The 13,903-nt window shown below is 39.1% G+C and overlaps 1 protein-coding gene across 1 annotated transcript; it reads left to right on the top strand.

Annotated features, from left to right (window-relative positions):
• The first annotated feature begins 101 nt into the window (after positions 1 to 101).
• CRELD2 (CRELD disulfide isomerase 2) lies at positions 102 to 13,182 on the top strand. The gene is made up of 10 exons (XM_074540008.1): positions 102 to 384; positions 1,398 to 1,480; positions 2,627 to 2,737; positions 4,946 to 5,037; positions 6,081 to 6,257; positions 7,437 to 7,535; positions 9,130 to 9,207; positions 9,964 to 10,059; positions 10,893 to 11,033; positions 12,576 to 13,182. Exons 1-10 carry the CDS (start codon positions 214 to 216, stop codon positions 12,632 to 12,634), a joined length of 1,107 nt encoding a protein of 368 aa, XP_074396109.1. The 5' UTR covers positions 102 to 213; the 3' UTR covers positions 12,635 to 13,182.
• Positions 13,183 to 13,903: the final 721 nt, after the last annotated feature.

The following is a 13,903-nucleotide window of genomic DNA, read 5'->3' as shown; positions in this document are numbered from 1 at the left end:
CGGAGCGTGGCGGGTGCTGATTGGACCACGTCCTTTCGCTCCGCCGCCTCGACCAATGAGCGCCCGCGGCCGGTGCGCGCGTGGGGCTGACGCGGAAATCTGAATGGAGCTCGCGGGCCGGCGGGGCCGGGGCGGGGCCAGCGCGGCCGCCGCTGCTGAGGGGGCTCGGCTGGGGCGGCCCCGCTCCGCGTCCAGGGGTCCCGCGGCCTCGCCATGGGGCCCGGCCCCACTCCGCCACCGGGTCCCGCGCCACGACCGACCCGCGGGGCCTTGGCCGTGCTGCTCTGTGCCGCCGTGTTGCTGTCGCTGCCTGTGAGCGGAGCCGGCGAGCGGCGGCGCTTGGCGTGCTCCACCTGCCGGGGCATCGTGGACAGGTTCAACCAGGTGGGCCGCGGGGTGCGGGCAGACAGCCCCGCGGTGGGTCTGGGGTTCGCGGGGGCTCCCGGCGGGATGGAGCAGCGGCGTAGGTGGTTCCGCGCCTGCGGCGCCGAGGGGCATTGCTGGCCCTATAGCCGGGCAGCGCCGGCCGGCTCCGTGCCCAGAGGCCGCGCTACGGGAGCGCCTCCGCCGGAGCCGCGTTCGGGGCGGCGCCCGGGACGGTGATGGGGCAGCGGCGAGTCCCGCTCCAGCAGCGGTCGCGGTGCTGAGGCGGATGGGTGGCAGAGCTCCTTCATCTGTGCCGCCAAAGGTATTTTTGTGTCAAAAGGCTGGCTCCGCTGCAGCGTGTCCAGCTCCATAGGAAGTGCTGGTGGAAAGCTTCGTTCCCAAACATTCACTATTTGTTGCCACTTGCAGCAGCCTTACGTGTGGCACAGTAAATTGTGTGCCGGCAGCGAGGGCTGCTGCGCCTGGTGAGCGGTGCTTTGTGCTCTCCACACGCGTGCCGGCTGCTGCAGGCTCGCCAGGGCGCTTGAACCGTGGGCTGTGCTGCCAGGTGTCCTCTGGTGGCATCGGCTGTGACTGGGGACAGCTGTGCTGATCGCCCTCTTGTACGGTTGTGTGCTTAACTTACAACTTGGTGCAGACCGGGCTGTTATCGAAACTGAATGAAGTAGAGGTTCTGTTCAAATGATAACAAATAATAAATTTCCTGAGAACTTGAGGAAGAAGGGTGTAAAGTTTCACATGTGTGGGGCTTTTTTTTGTAAATCAAGACTGTAACATGGCTTTGTTTATACATTAGGAAAATTTAATCATGTTATAAGATAACATACACTTTTTCACTTTTCGTGTTGCTGTTACCTGTTGCTTTCACTCAGGAATTTGAGCTGCAGCTTGAGAGCTCTACTGTAGTTTATGCATGGCACTTTCCATAATTTCAATATAAGCATTTATTATTGCCCTTATTTTTGGTTAGAAACAAACCCTATGTAATTCCTAGTACCTTTTATTTATAGGGTTTAGCAGATACGGCTAAAAAAAACTTTGGTGGTGGAAACACTGCTTGGGAAGAGAAGACGCTGTCAAAGTACGAGTCCAGGTGAGCTGTCTCAGTGCTTCTCATTCAGCTGCTTTTTGTGTTCACTGTGTGTAACTTCACTATAGCAGTGTTTGTTTGGAACTAAGTATTGAACTTGGCAGCTAAGGTTTCTCTTGTCCGAACCTTAAATTCTTAATGATTATAGTGTTACATAGCATTGTAATCTAAAGATTATAATAAAGACTCAATGCCTTATTATTTCCTCTATTCATCCTGTTTCTGAAAAGTACAAAAGTTAATTCTGTTATTGTTATCATCTTATTGCAAAGCTCCCGTACCTTCTCGGTGATTTCTCATGGTCAGCTTCTCACAGCACAGCCAACAAACTCCAACTCCTTTCTCACCCAGCTAAGCCACTCTTTTGTAGCACTTGTCTTCTTATTGGACACAGCTGTGGCCTATTAAGGGCAGGCCTGTTCCTAATCTTTGCTGATTGGCACAGCTGCAACTCCTCAGGTGTGAGACTGCCCTCTGCACTATCTTCATTTTCTTACCTTCTATCCCTCCATATCTTATTAGTTATAGTAGGGTTTTTTCCTATTTACCTATTCAAGTCATAAAATAATGAATCTAGTAATGATCAATATTTTATTGCTAATCGTAAAAGGTACAGAGTACTGAAATACTTGATTTAGAATTGAAGGCAGTATCTTCAACCGAGAGTTGTCACTGTTTCAGTGCCAAAGAGAAGGCAGATTAGTGTACATATAGCTGGTTAACCATGGAAAAAAGTAACCTGATACCTTTCTCCTGCATTTCAAATTCATTTTTTTATCTTAGTTGGAGCACTGAGATGTTGCTGTGAGATTCACAGGCTTGTGTCAAATAAAAATACATTAAATTTATTGCTGAACATTGAAGTAGTGCACTCCAATTTTCTGGGAAGCTGAAAATATATCAAATCTACAATCTAGAAATGTAGTAAACGCAAGCAAGTCACAACATTCTTGTGGTCGTTATTCTCGGTTTGGCTTTCTTTTTTGACCGAAGTAATGTTTATTAGTTCTTTACTCTGATGTTTTGAAATTAATTCAGGCCACCCCATAAACTGATGAAATATTCTCACTGAAGTCTGGCTGCTCTGTCAGGTCTTGAGTTGTATTGAACATTTAAATTAAATTTACAGTTTTCCTTCTCTGCTTGTAGTGAAATTCGTCTTGTGGAGATCATAGAGAATCTGTGTGACAGCAGTAACTTTGAATGTAACAACATGGTAGAAGAACATGAAGAGCTGATAGAGAAATGGTGGTTCAAATTGTAAGTATCATTTCCTTGGTGGAGATCTTTGTGTGAATAAATTGTCTAAGAGGATGACCTAATAATGTTAAATCTTGTGCCTGAACAATAGCAGTATGGGTAATTTATTCATTGTCTTTCAAGAGTTGCCATTGGGTACAGCTAGTTTCAGGCTAACTTTTAGTGTCATGTGCTGCTGGCCTGTGTTCTTTTGGATTTTCAGTTCCAGCAGTGCTGCACCAAAGCATCTACACTTGTTTCATATACACTGTCGAATTAGTAGTAGACAGAAGGGTGTCAAGGCAAACTGACATTGGAAAATTTTGAAGTTTAGTTCCTTATGTTTTCCTTTGTCACAAAACTGCAGAGGGCTCTTTGGTTCTTGTGGGTTTTTTGTTTGCTTGCTTTTTTTTCCCTGAAACTACAATTTTGTTCTTCTGGCAATCAAAAGAATAGTTGGTGCTAATCAGGGTAGAAGTTGAATCTCTTGCAGATGGTGGAGTGGCAGCTGACTTTTTTACCTGCAATTTAAGCTAGACTGGAATTTGTGTTATAGCTAAGCTTTTTGTATACCAGTCTTAAATATAATTAGTGTATGAATGGCAGTGTAACATTTATATTTCTTAATGTTTGGGGTTTTTAGTTTAAAATCATATTTCTTGTAAGTATTTTTCACTAATTTAAACTGCCAGCACTCCTAATTAGCTAGAATTCAACAGGGTAAACTGCTTTATAATGTGTCATAACTGGATAAGGCTTTTTGATACTCTGCTTTCTTCTAAATGACTGCTTTATCCTTTTACCTAAGTATACAGGATTGTATATGTGTTAACCTGAAGTGAAGGGAATAGAGTAGAATAGCAGAGCAGGAAATAGAATATTTCAGTTGGAAGGAAGCTAAAATGATCACTTAGTCCCACTGCCTGACTGCTTCAGGGCTGATAAAAAGTTAAAGCATCTTGTTAAGGGCATTGTGTAACCACTCCTAAAGCACTGATAGGCTTGGGGCCTCCACCACCTCTCTAGGAAACCTGTCCCAGTGTTTGATCGCCCTCTTGGTAAAGAAATGTTTCCTGATGTCCAGTCTGACCCTCTCCTGGTGCAGCTGTGAACCTTCCCCTGTGTCCTGTCATCAAACACAGCAGAGATTGGCGCCTCCTTCTCCCCTTTCCCTCCTCAGGAAGCTGCAGAGGGCAATGAGGCCACCCCCTCCTCCTCCTCCTAGACAAGCACAGAGTCCTTAGGTGCTCCTCATAGGACATGCCTTCCACAAAGGTAAACTATGCAACCCAGAGTCTTTAATTGGGTGAAAATTTGCAGAACTTAACTAGAAAATTTGGCATAGTAAACTTCCTAAAATAATAAAAACAATTAATTAAATACATTGGGTTTGGAAAGTGTCTGTATTTTACAGACCATTTGAGTGCATGCAATTGATTGTTTGCCTTCCTTTCTTTACCTGCAGTATCCAAATGTCATTCAGTTTCTGTAATAGTTTCCAAAGACAGTTTCTTTGCCCATGAATACCTTAGGCATTTTTACAAGTTGTTCCATAAAGGGTGATCGATCACTGGAACAGGTTCCCCACAGCATCAAGCCTGTCAGAGTTCAGGAATCATCTGGAGGACTCTTGCTCACACAGTTTAGTGTAGGAAGTCCTGTGAGGAGCAGGGAGCTGGACTCAATTAATTGGGGCTGTATTCTGGTGTTCAAGTAGCACATAACTAACTTCTTAATTTTAAAAATGTCTTCTAAAATAGTACTCGATCAATGCCAAAAACAGGAGAAATTTTAACCCAGTCATCAAGTAGCCAAGTAGTCTTCTGTATACTTGAGATAAAAATGCAGCAAGTATTTATAAGAGAAAGACTTAATTAAGACTGTCTAAACTGTATCTAAACCTTCCCTAAAAGTAAGGTGTTTAAAAAAAGATGTGTGTGTATGTATGAAGAAGAATTGATTTTATTTGTTGCTGTTATTTAACTTTTTTTCCTAAATATAATTTATAAAATTTGAGTAGAGCTTGATAATAGTATTGTATTTTAAAAGGGACATTTTCAAATTGGAGGACTTCTAGAAATTGATTCCTGAAATCTTCAGAAGGATTAGATTTCTAATCTGTCATGTGCAATAGGTTTCTCTCCTGTGTTGTGCTGGGTCAGTTGTGTGAGCTGGCTTTTAAAGAATCTTTGTTCTTTTTGTTTGTAAATGAATATCTTTCATATACAGAAAGAAGAAGTACCCAGATTTGTTTAAGTGGTTTTGCATTGAAACAATAGAAGTTTGCTGCCCTGCTGGAACTTATGGACCCGATTGTCTCGGTAATTTTTCTTCTGAAAAATTCAGTAGCAGATACAGTTTGTATCTGTTGTACAGTTTTTTTACCTGTTTGTTTCAGTCCTTACTGTCACAGACAAACACATGATGTATGATATTTTGCATGAGACACAGGCTGCTGTGTAGTATGTACCTGCTTGCTGCCTCATGGTTGATTTGCTGCCTTGGGAATATCCTGCCTGAATAAAAGTCTTCTGGGCATGTAGTAATGTACTGAGCTGTTGGGGTACCAAGATGTGCAGAAACAATCAATCTGATGCTAATATCCACACCTGACCCATCCTTAAAGGCTCTCTGTAACATGAAGTCTGTCGTTAAGGTGGCCTTGCAGAATCTGTGTAGACAAGAATCCTTGACCAGTTTCAGAGTAAAACAACGCAAATGCTGCTGGGGTTTAAGTGAACTTGCAGCTGAGGATCAGTTAAAAAGGCAATGAGAAAAACTGGGTAGAAGTTGGTGGGAGATGAAAGTAAGGTCTTTGCAAAAGTGATGAGAGATATCTTGGCCTCTGAAGCTGTTAAAATTTATAAATCTCTAAAACTTCACACCTTATTAAGAGATTGATTTTGGCCACTTAGTATATTTGTAAAAATTAAGTCCCCATTCCCTATATTGATCTAAATGATAGCTGGTAGATTTTTACAAATGTAATGTGAGCCTTCTCATATTTTTCTCATACAGAAAAAATAAAGATACCAATTTTATCCAGGAAGCTCGGAAAATAAATAAAATTTTGAGCCATGGTCTTTATCCAAAATCAAATTGATAACTGAACTTTCCTGGAGATTGCTTTGAGTTTCCCTTATGCTTGAATATATTATTAAGCATTGCCTTACTGCAAAACTTTTAGTTATTCTCAAGGGTGAAAAAGACTCTTGGAAATTATATCTTACTTTAGTGTGACAATTTAAAATTAATTCTTATTTTATTTTCTGTGAAGAAGGAGGGACTTTGGGTGCTTGTGTCTCAAAGTAGAAAGTTATTTCCTTAAACATCTGATTTAAAAATACCTTTGATTGTTTTTTAGCTTGTCGTGGCGGATCAGAAAGACCTTGCCATGGAAATGGCCACTGTGATGGGGATGGTACCCGAGGCGGGGATGGCTCATGCAGCTGTAAGAAGGAGTACACAGGACAGTTTTGTTTGGACTGTTCTAGTGGTTACTTCAGTTCCTTGAGAAACGAGACACATTCTGTTTGTACAGGTAACAAAGTCTTAACACATGCTTATATCTTTGTGTTACTGCTTCAGTTTTTGCAAGCAAAACTAGAAACATTTGAAACTAACAAATGTAGAAACAAAACACAATTTGTCCAGCTTTAAGCATAAAAGACTTTTTTGCTTTGACAGTCACTTTAGTGGAATTCTAAGATTCTGCTAAGTCATCTTTCCACACTGCCTTTGGTTTTTAAATTGTTTTTTTCTGCTTTAAGAAGAATTCATAAATATCTCTGCTTCTCTGTTTCCAAAGTACTGCTGAAATCTTCAGCTGAAATGACTACATACTGGAGTGCTTTAAAAGCTAGGTTTTCCTCATGTCTCAGATAAGCTTAAATGGAATAAATAGAAACAGTTAATCTGTACTGCAGACTACTTAGATTGCATTTAGATATGCCTAAGTTTAGTTTTGAAACAAAGTCAGGTCATAGGAATAAAATTTTGAGTTGGTCAAATTTTCAATTCTTATTAGACCCTTGATTAGATTCTGCAACAGCTATATCCCGACCCTGGGGTCTAATAAGATTGTTTTTAAGTAGTCTATATTGTTGTTTGGTTTTTTTTAAATCTGGTTGTGTAGTAATTCTTTATGATTTGTTTTAGATGACAATATATAACATACAAATGTTACATAGGGTGTGTTATTTATGTATATTTTATATATATGTATACAATATGCAGCTGGATTTCTAGTATAGTTCCATCTGAATTCTTCAGAATTAAATCACTTCACACATTGCTCTCATAGCTAGTTGCAAATGTAAGTTGTGTGAGGATTCATTAGGTGGAGAAGTTGAGAGTTTGATGTTTAAACTCATGTCCCAGCCTTGAGGGGCTAAGTTTGCCTTCCTGATCTCCTATTGGACCTGCCACTTCTAGTCACTAGAATTTCATGGCAGTGTTTTCAGTGGTGCAAATAACTGTAATTGCTAGGTTTGGTTTCCGGTGGCATTTTGGGATTTTGCAGTTGTTTTGGTGGGATAGCTGCATGTTTCTAAATTAAATCTTGATCTTATGGAGTTACTGTCTGTGAATGGGAGTTTCAAGCTCGTAAAAAATGATGGCTTCCACTGAATCCTAAATAAAGTTTTCTGTGAGAGTTTGTGTGTCCGAACTTGTTTTGGGATCTCTCAGCAAAACTCAGGTTGAAGTTTTCTCCTCTCAGCCTGCCATGCTGCCTGTAAGACTTGTACTGGTTCGAGTAACAAGGACTGCCAAGATTGTAAAGAGGGCTGGATTAAAAGTGAAGATGGAGCTTGTGTGGGTGAGTAATGCTTAGCAGTCTTTAAACAGGTTTTGCAGTAACACTGGCTAGTAAGATTAGATGGCATCACTTCCAAGTTTTATTGTATTTTATGGAAATGATCTGTCAGTTTAGATTTCTACAGTTTTATTAGTCTCTCTCTTCCTCACTTATTTCATATTGCAGGAAAGCAGTATTTTCTCACCACTGATTGCCTGGTGATGATAGTTACCTTTATCATACTGTTCTGTATGTCTTTTTAGTTTAATGGGATTCATAGAGCAGCAAGTGGGGTGTTTCTTTTTAGACCTGAGTTTTCTTGGTGTTTATTTGTATGCTAAACAATATCCTGCTTCTGACTTCAGCTATTTTGTCAATTAGTAGAAGATTCGTATAGACTTAACTACATATTTTGTACTAATTGCACATTTACCTTCACATAACTGTCATAAATGCTCAACCCTAATAGAGTTCAAACATTTCACTAAAATCCATGCATGCTGACTTTTCCTGTTGTTGGACAGAAATACTGGGAGACATCAAGATCAGTGGTTCTGTTAATTTCTTACCTATTTCTGTCTTAGCAGTTAAGTTGGGTTATGAGGAGATAAATGTGAAATACTTCAGGAAAAATTCAAACACTAATAAAAATACTCCCAATGCAGGAATGCACTAGGGGAGAGTAACACATTCTGTTTAAGTTTTTGAATTTGACCCTTTAAAGACCTCTAACATAATGCCCGGAAACAGGGTCTTAGAAATTATGTGAACAGTGCTTCCTTTTCAAAGTTCCAGTGAGAGCTGGTTTTAAATTACAGCTCTTGCAATACCTGCTTAGGCAACTACTGAGCACTCCCAGGGCAGTTTTAAGATGCTCTGGTACTGTCTTCTGTGTTTTTACAGATAATTATTGCCACTAATGAACTATTAATCAATTGAGTAATCAGTAGGAATGATGGGTGCAGCAGCAGGAAGAGTGACAGCAATGACAGGAGGAGAGGGACTGAAATAGCCTTTCTTTGTTTGAATTTTTTAATGAAATACTGTTGCACCCTTTCCTCAAAATCATAAGGCTTGCATGTTTTAACTCTGCAGTAGAATTGGTTTTCAGCTTGATTAGTCCTAATCATAACTTGGTTTGTTCCAGTTTGCTTTCTGTAGAATACTAAGAGGTACATGTATGTGCAATAGTACATGTTTTTAGTCATATGAAAAGCTCTGTAACTTGGTAGTGGAGGAGTACAGGAGAAAATAGTGTTCCAGAACAATAGTGTGTCTGCTTGTTTGTTATGATATCTGCATAAATGCATGACTTGAAAATGGCAAGGATTGCAGGTATCTTGGAAGTTTATTTAATTTGACCTTTTGAATTTCGGATACATCTCTTATTGTCATCACAAATATATGAGGATCAGTTTTGATTTTCTAGTACAGGTTTAAGCTGAACAAAACTGTGTCTGTTACCGTGCTAGTTCTGTGTCTCCCATGTTGCACCTGACCCCAAACTCATTGCAACAGCTATTCTCAGTGCAGTCAGTTTATAGCATTCAAGTATTCATCTGTCTATCTAATCATAACTACTATTTTAGGTAACTTGTCACTTTTTATCTTTCAGATTTAGATGAATGTGTTGCTTCTCCTTGCAAAGATCACCAATATTGTTTGAACACAGATGGATCTTTCTCATGCAAAGGTTTCTTTTCAATCTTTTGTTGTATTGTGCTGTCTAGAATCCTAAACTAATGCTAGAGGTAATGCTTAGAAAGTGCCTGATAGGTATTTGGTGCAGTGTGGTCTGATCCTCACTGGGCATGGGATGAGGCTTTAGACCGATTGTATGAGCAAATAAAGAGATTTCTGGTTATTTCTACTTGGCTTTTGTGAGACACTCCGGCTCTGGGGCCTCCAGCATAAGGCAGGCATGGACTTGCCTGAGTGGGTGCAGAGGACAGCTGTGAAAATCTTGATTAAGAGGGTCACCTTCCCAATGAGGACAAGCTGAGAGAGCTGGCATTGTCCATTCTGATCAAGAGGAGGTTCCAGAGCCTTTCAGTACCTAAAGAGTTCTACAACAAAGGTGGAGATGGACTCTTTACAGGGGCATGTAGTGGGCAAGACAAGGGGGAATGGATTCAAGCTGAAATAGATTAGATTATATATTAGGAAGAATATCTTTACCATGAGGGTGTTCAGACACTGAACCTGAGAAATTATGAATGCCCTGTCCCTGAATGTGTTCAAAGACCAGTTGGATGGAGCCCTGATCTACCTGGTGTAGTGAAAGGTGTCCAGCCTGTGGCAGGGTGGTTGGAACTAGATGATCTTTAAGGCCAACTTCCAGCCCAAGCCATTCTATGATTCCTTGTGTGGGTAAGCTGTCTGACTTTAGGGTGGTATTTTAAACTCCAGATAGACAATTTTTTTTATGCATAAAATATTTTATCTTTAGCATGTGATGCCAGCTGTGTAGGTTGCACAGGAGAAGGTTCTGAAAAATGTAAGACCTGCGCATCTGGATACGCGAAGGAAGATGAGAAGTGTACAGGTTGGTGGATTTGGCAGTACCTGGTAAAATGCTGGTTAGCTCACTCGTGGTTAACCATGCTGAGGAGCTCATGGGTGCATTCACATTTGTGTGCTTCAGCTTTCATGCCTGTCATGTGAGCCCAGTTGTTCTGATATTAGCTGCAAAGACATTCTCAATAAATTACTTTATATTACTGAGCTGATATGCTTGACAAGACTTAAAGTGAATCACTGGTACAAAGGAACAAGGTATTTTATGGTAGCTTCAGGAAACAGCTACATGAGTCTTTGTCAGCTACTTAGCATTTCATCAGATCTGTGTTTCTATTCATTTTGTAGCAGAAAGGCAGGCATTGTGATAATCCATCAATGTCCAAGTTCAAATTATATTCATTCTTAGTGAATTAAAATGTGAAATTAGACTTCCTCTGTGGAAAAGAACAAGACATATGCATAATCTGAAGTAGCTATTAACTGTGATGATGTAGTATTTACAAGCTCTGTTCCCTTTAGCTATACTTTGATGGCATAAATACAAAATGACTGTGGGGGAAATGTTCAGTAGGTTCAGACGAATTGCCTAATTGTGACAAATATAACTGCTTAATACATTTCTCTGTACAGGGACTTGCAAAACATTATAAAACAGCAGTACTGGGTGTTATCTGAGTAACTTTGAAACAGTCCAAATCATGAACAATTAGATTATTTTAACAGATGTTACATTTGTTGCAGCAGCATTCTCCTCAGTGTTTTTCATATTTGAATGGAGTTTGGTTTATATGACTGAGCACAAATAATGTTTATAACAAAATAACAGCAGTGGACTCTCTTTCCCTGTGCTGTCTCTAGATATAGATGAATGTAGTCTTCCTGAAAAGGTTTGCACAGAAGAGAATCAAGACTGTGTTAATACGTCAGGTAGTTACAAGTGTGTATGTTCAGAAGGGTTTGAAGATAAGGATGGAACATGTGTTCAAACTGTAAAATCAGGTAAGTAGCTTTTCAGGGGCAACTTAAAAAAATATGCTGTATCAACAACTTGGAGTTTTATGTAAGTCTAAGGGTCTAGTTACTTGTAAATCCCTCTATATTATTTCTCATCTTCACACAGCTGTGGTCTGTATCAATAGTTTATAGTGCAGGCCACACTCTGATGTGTGTTTTTTTGCCTAAAGATAGTTTATGTTTTTAAACATTCTGTTCTTGTGTTGCTATATTTTTGCTTAAGTCAAGGTTGTGTTTTTAAGTCACTTAAGAGTTTGGCTTTGTTACATAAAATGAGCTGGCAAATTTCTGATATCATAAAAATGAGCATGTCCTCCCCCCTTCTTTCCTTTATCATTAATTATAGTGACTTAAGGGTTTATCTGATTGCATGCAATCTTCAATTCATTGAAATCTCTGAAAATTACAAATTGAAAAAAGAATTACAAATTCTTTTTGCTGGATAAAAATGCTGAATTTGTTTATTTTGTGACCATGTAAGTGCCAGAGCTGGTGTTAAGATGAAAATGGGGAAGACATTCATCTGTCAGTCATAGGAAACTGTTCAGCTTCACTTAAATTATAACTTTGTCAAAAAAATTCAGCTATCATTTTTTCTAGGATGTGTTGAGCCATATGGACAGAACTACATACATTAAATGTTCCATTATTCCATCTAGGCCTCTTTTACAATTCCAAAGAGAAAGATGGGATTATTTTGCAGGAGTGGTAGGAGAATAGATGAGAGACTCCTGATTTCATACCTTTTCTTTCTACTTCTTAGCTTCTTTGGGTGTTTTTTTTACCCCCCCATTTCCATCCCCAAGGCTGATTTTTCATCTTGTACTAAAAAAGTGTAATGATGGATGTTGTATTGCTGCTCAAGGCCACTCAGTTCATTCCTTTTACTCTCAGTGCTCACCATTATTAGTCCTTTGGAATCTTCTCTAATACAGATGCGCAGGGTATGAGTTATTGCCTTTGTTAATGTGGTCTGACATTTTTAAACTAAAAGTAAAATAAAAGGTAGACTTAGGTTTTTTTGTTTAGATAATGCTTTTCTCAATATAATAAAATTGCTCTGCTTTTTTAAAAGTTGTTTTAACATTTGAACTGAGCAGTTTGTAGTATAAAAACAATTTTGAATAAGACTTGCCCTACTTTTTCAAATACCAAAACTGCTGCTGACAGGTTGTGTGGAAAGGAGGAAATTCACTGTGAATAGCTGAAAACAAAAGCCTAGAATAGAAGTGCCTGTGCTGATTTTTTTTTTTCCTTCCACTAGTAGTATAATACCAATTTATTTGAAAAATTTTGTTTTCATATAGTAAAAAATATAAATACAGGCTTAGGTTAGGAGAATGGTGCAAATAGGTGTTATATATATATGACTTAATTGCTTCTCTGGTCTTGATAAATATGTTAATTTGGGTTTCTATTTAAAAAAAATCCTAATTTCCAAAATCAGAATTATATATATATATAATTAATTATATATGTATAATTGATAGTAGATTTGTATTCTAACTGTGCTATTTAACTTCACAGGAGAGGAAGTAGAGAGTGAAACAACTGAGCCTTCACATACTGAACACGTTGACTTATGATCTGCATTCAGAACCAAAAGACATTCCTATCTAAAGTTATAAATTATTGGACTAAGCCTCTGCTAGCTGACATACTGTGGAAGTGGTATGAAATACACAGGTTGCCATTAAGATTTTTTTTTTAAATGGTGACAACCTGCTCTTTAAGCTGCATTTCTTTATTCTTAAATCCCACTTTTTATATAATTCTTCAAAAACAACACTCTAGATGAGTTAGCATAAAATTTGACTGAACATAACACTGTACCCAGCAACTGTAAACAACTTGCAGGCTTCTCATTCTAGTGCCTACTGAAAACTGTTATCTTCTGGAAGAATTTAGTTGCACTTCATAATTTAAGGAAAATTTAGACTGAAGTTTGTTGTTTCTAATCATGAGAAATATTTCTGTAATTGAAATACAGCTTTTGGAAATTGTCAAAGGGAATCTCTATGGGGGGGAGGGAAGCACTGTTCCCTTAAACAAAATAGAATGCCTAATATTGCATTCAATAAAAGTGTATTTTGTTGGAATGTGCCTTAAAATTTCTAAGATGTTAATACCTTGATGTGTTGTCATGCCTATTTTTCTTTTAAGTCAGTGAAAAAACACCAAAACCACAAAAGCAACCCAAGCAGCCCCCAAAAAAACAAAACCCCAGAACCCTGTAAACCATATTTCAGTTCAGCACTGAATTCAAACAGTTGTATTGGAATATATGTGAAATAAAAACCCCAACCCAACAACATCTCTTCTCTCACACACACTTTCCTCTAAAGGAAGAATTATGTCAACTTAACTTTTCAAAGGCAGGTAAACAGGTCTTTCTGACAGATATTTGCATCAACTATGTAACCTAGTTTAGAACGTGATGGAAAGTGGGTTTGGCTAACACATGCCTGCAATGGCTCATAGTTACTGAGTGCTGTCTGGAATTGATGAATACAGGACTGAGTACAACCTGCTGCTGTGTGTAATGGCTTCCTGTCTGCTGCAGAGCAAGCATACTACAATAAATTTTTCGTCTTGTCTCTTGTGCCATTTCAGAGGGAAAGCTTATAAGCATAGCATAGACACAACTTACTATGTGTTGTCTCTAAGCCTAAAGGCAAGTATAAGAGCTAAAATGGATATATGCTGTAGGACTATTTTTATTTACAGTTGTAACTAAAATAAGGACCATCCGCAAACAGCCTCTGGTGGAAGTGAGTAAAATTTAGAATACATTGTGGTGGTGGATACAAGGGGTTGTAGAATACAGCTAAGAAGAGCACAGTTGACTTGGCTTG

Source organism: Zonotrichia albicollis, chromosome 4 (genome assembly GCF_047830755.1).
Source record: "Zonotrichia albicollis isolate bZonAlb1 chromosome 4, bZonAlb1.hap1, whole genome shotgun sequence".
Lineage (NCBI taxonomy): Eukaryota > Metazoa > Chordata > Aves > Passeriformes > Passerellidae > Zonotrichia > Zonotrichia albicollis.
This window is presented reverse-complemented; position numbering and strand designations above follow the sequence as displayed.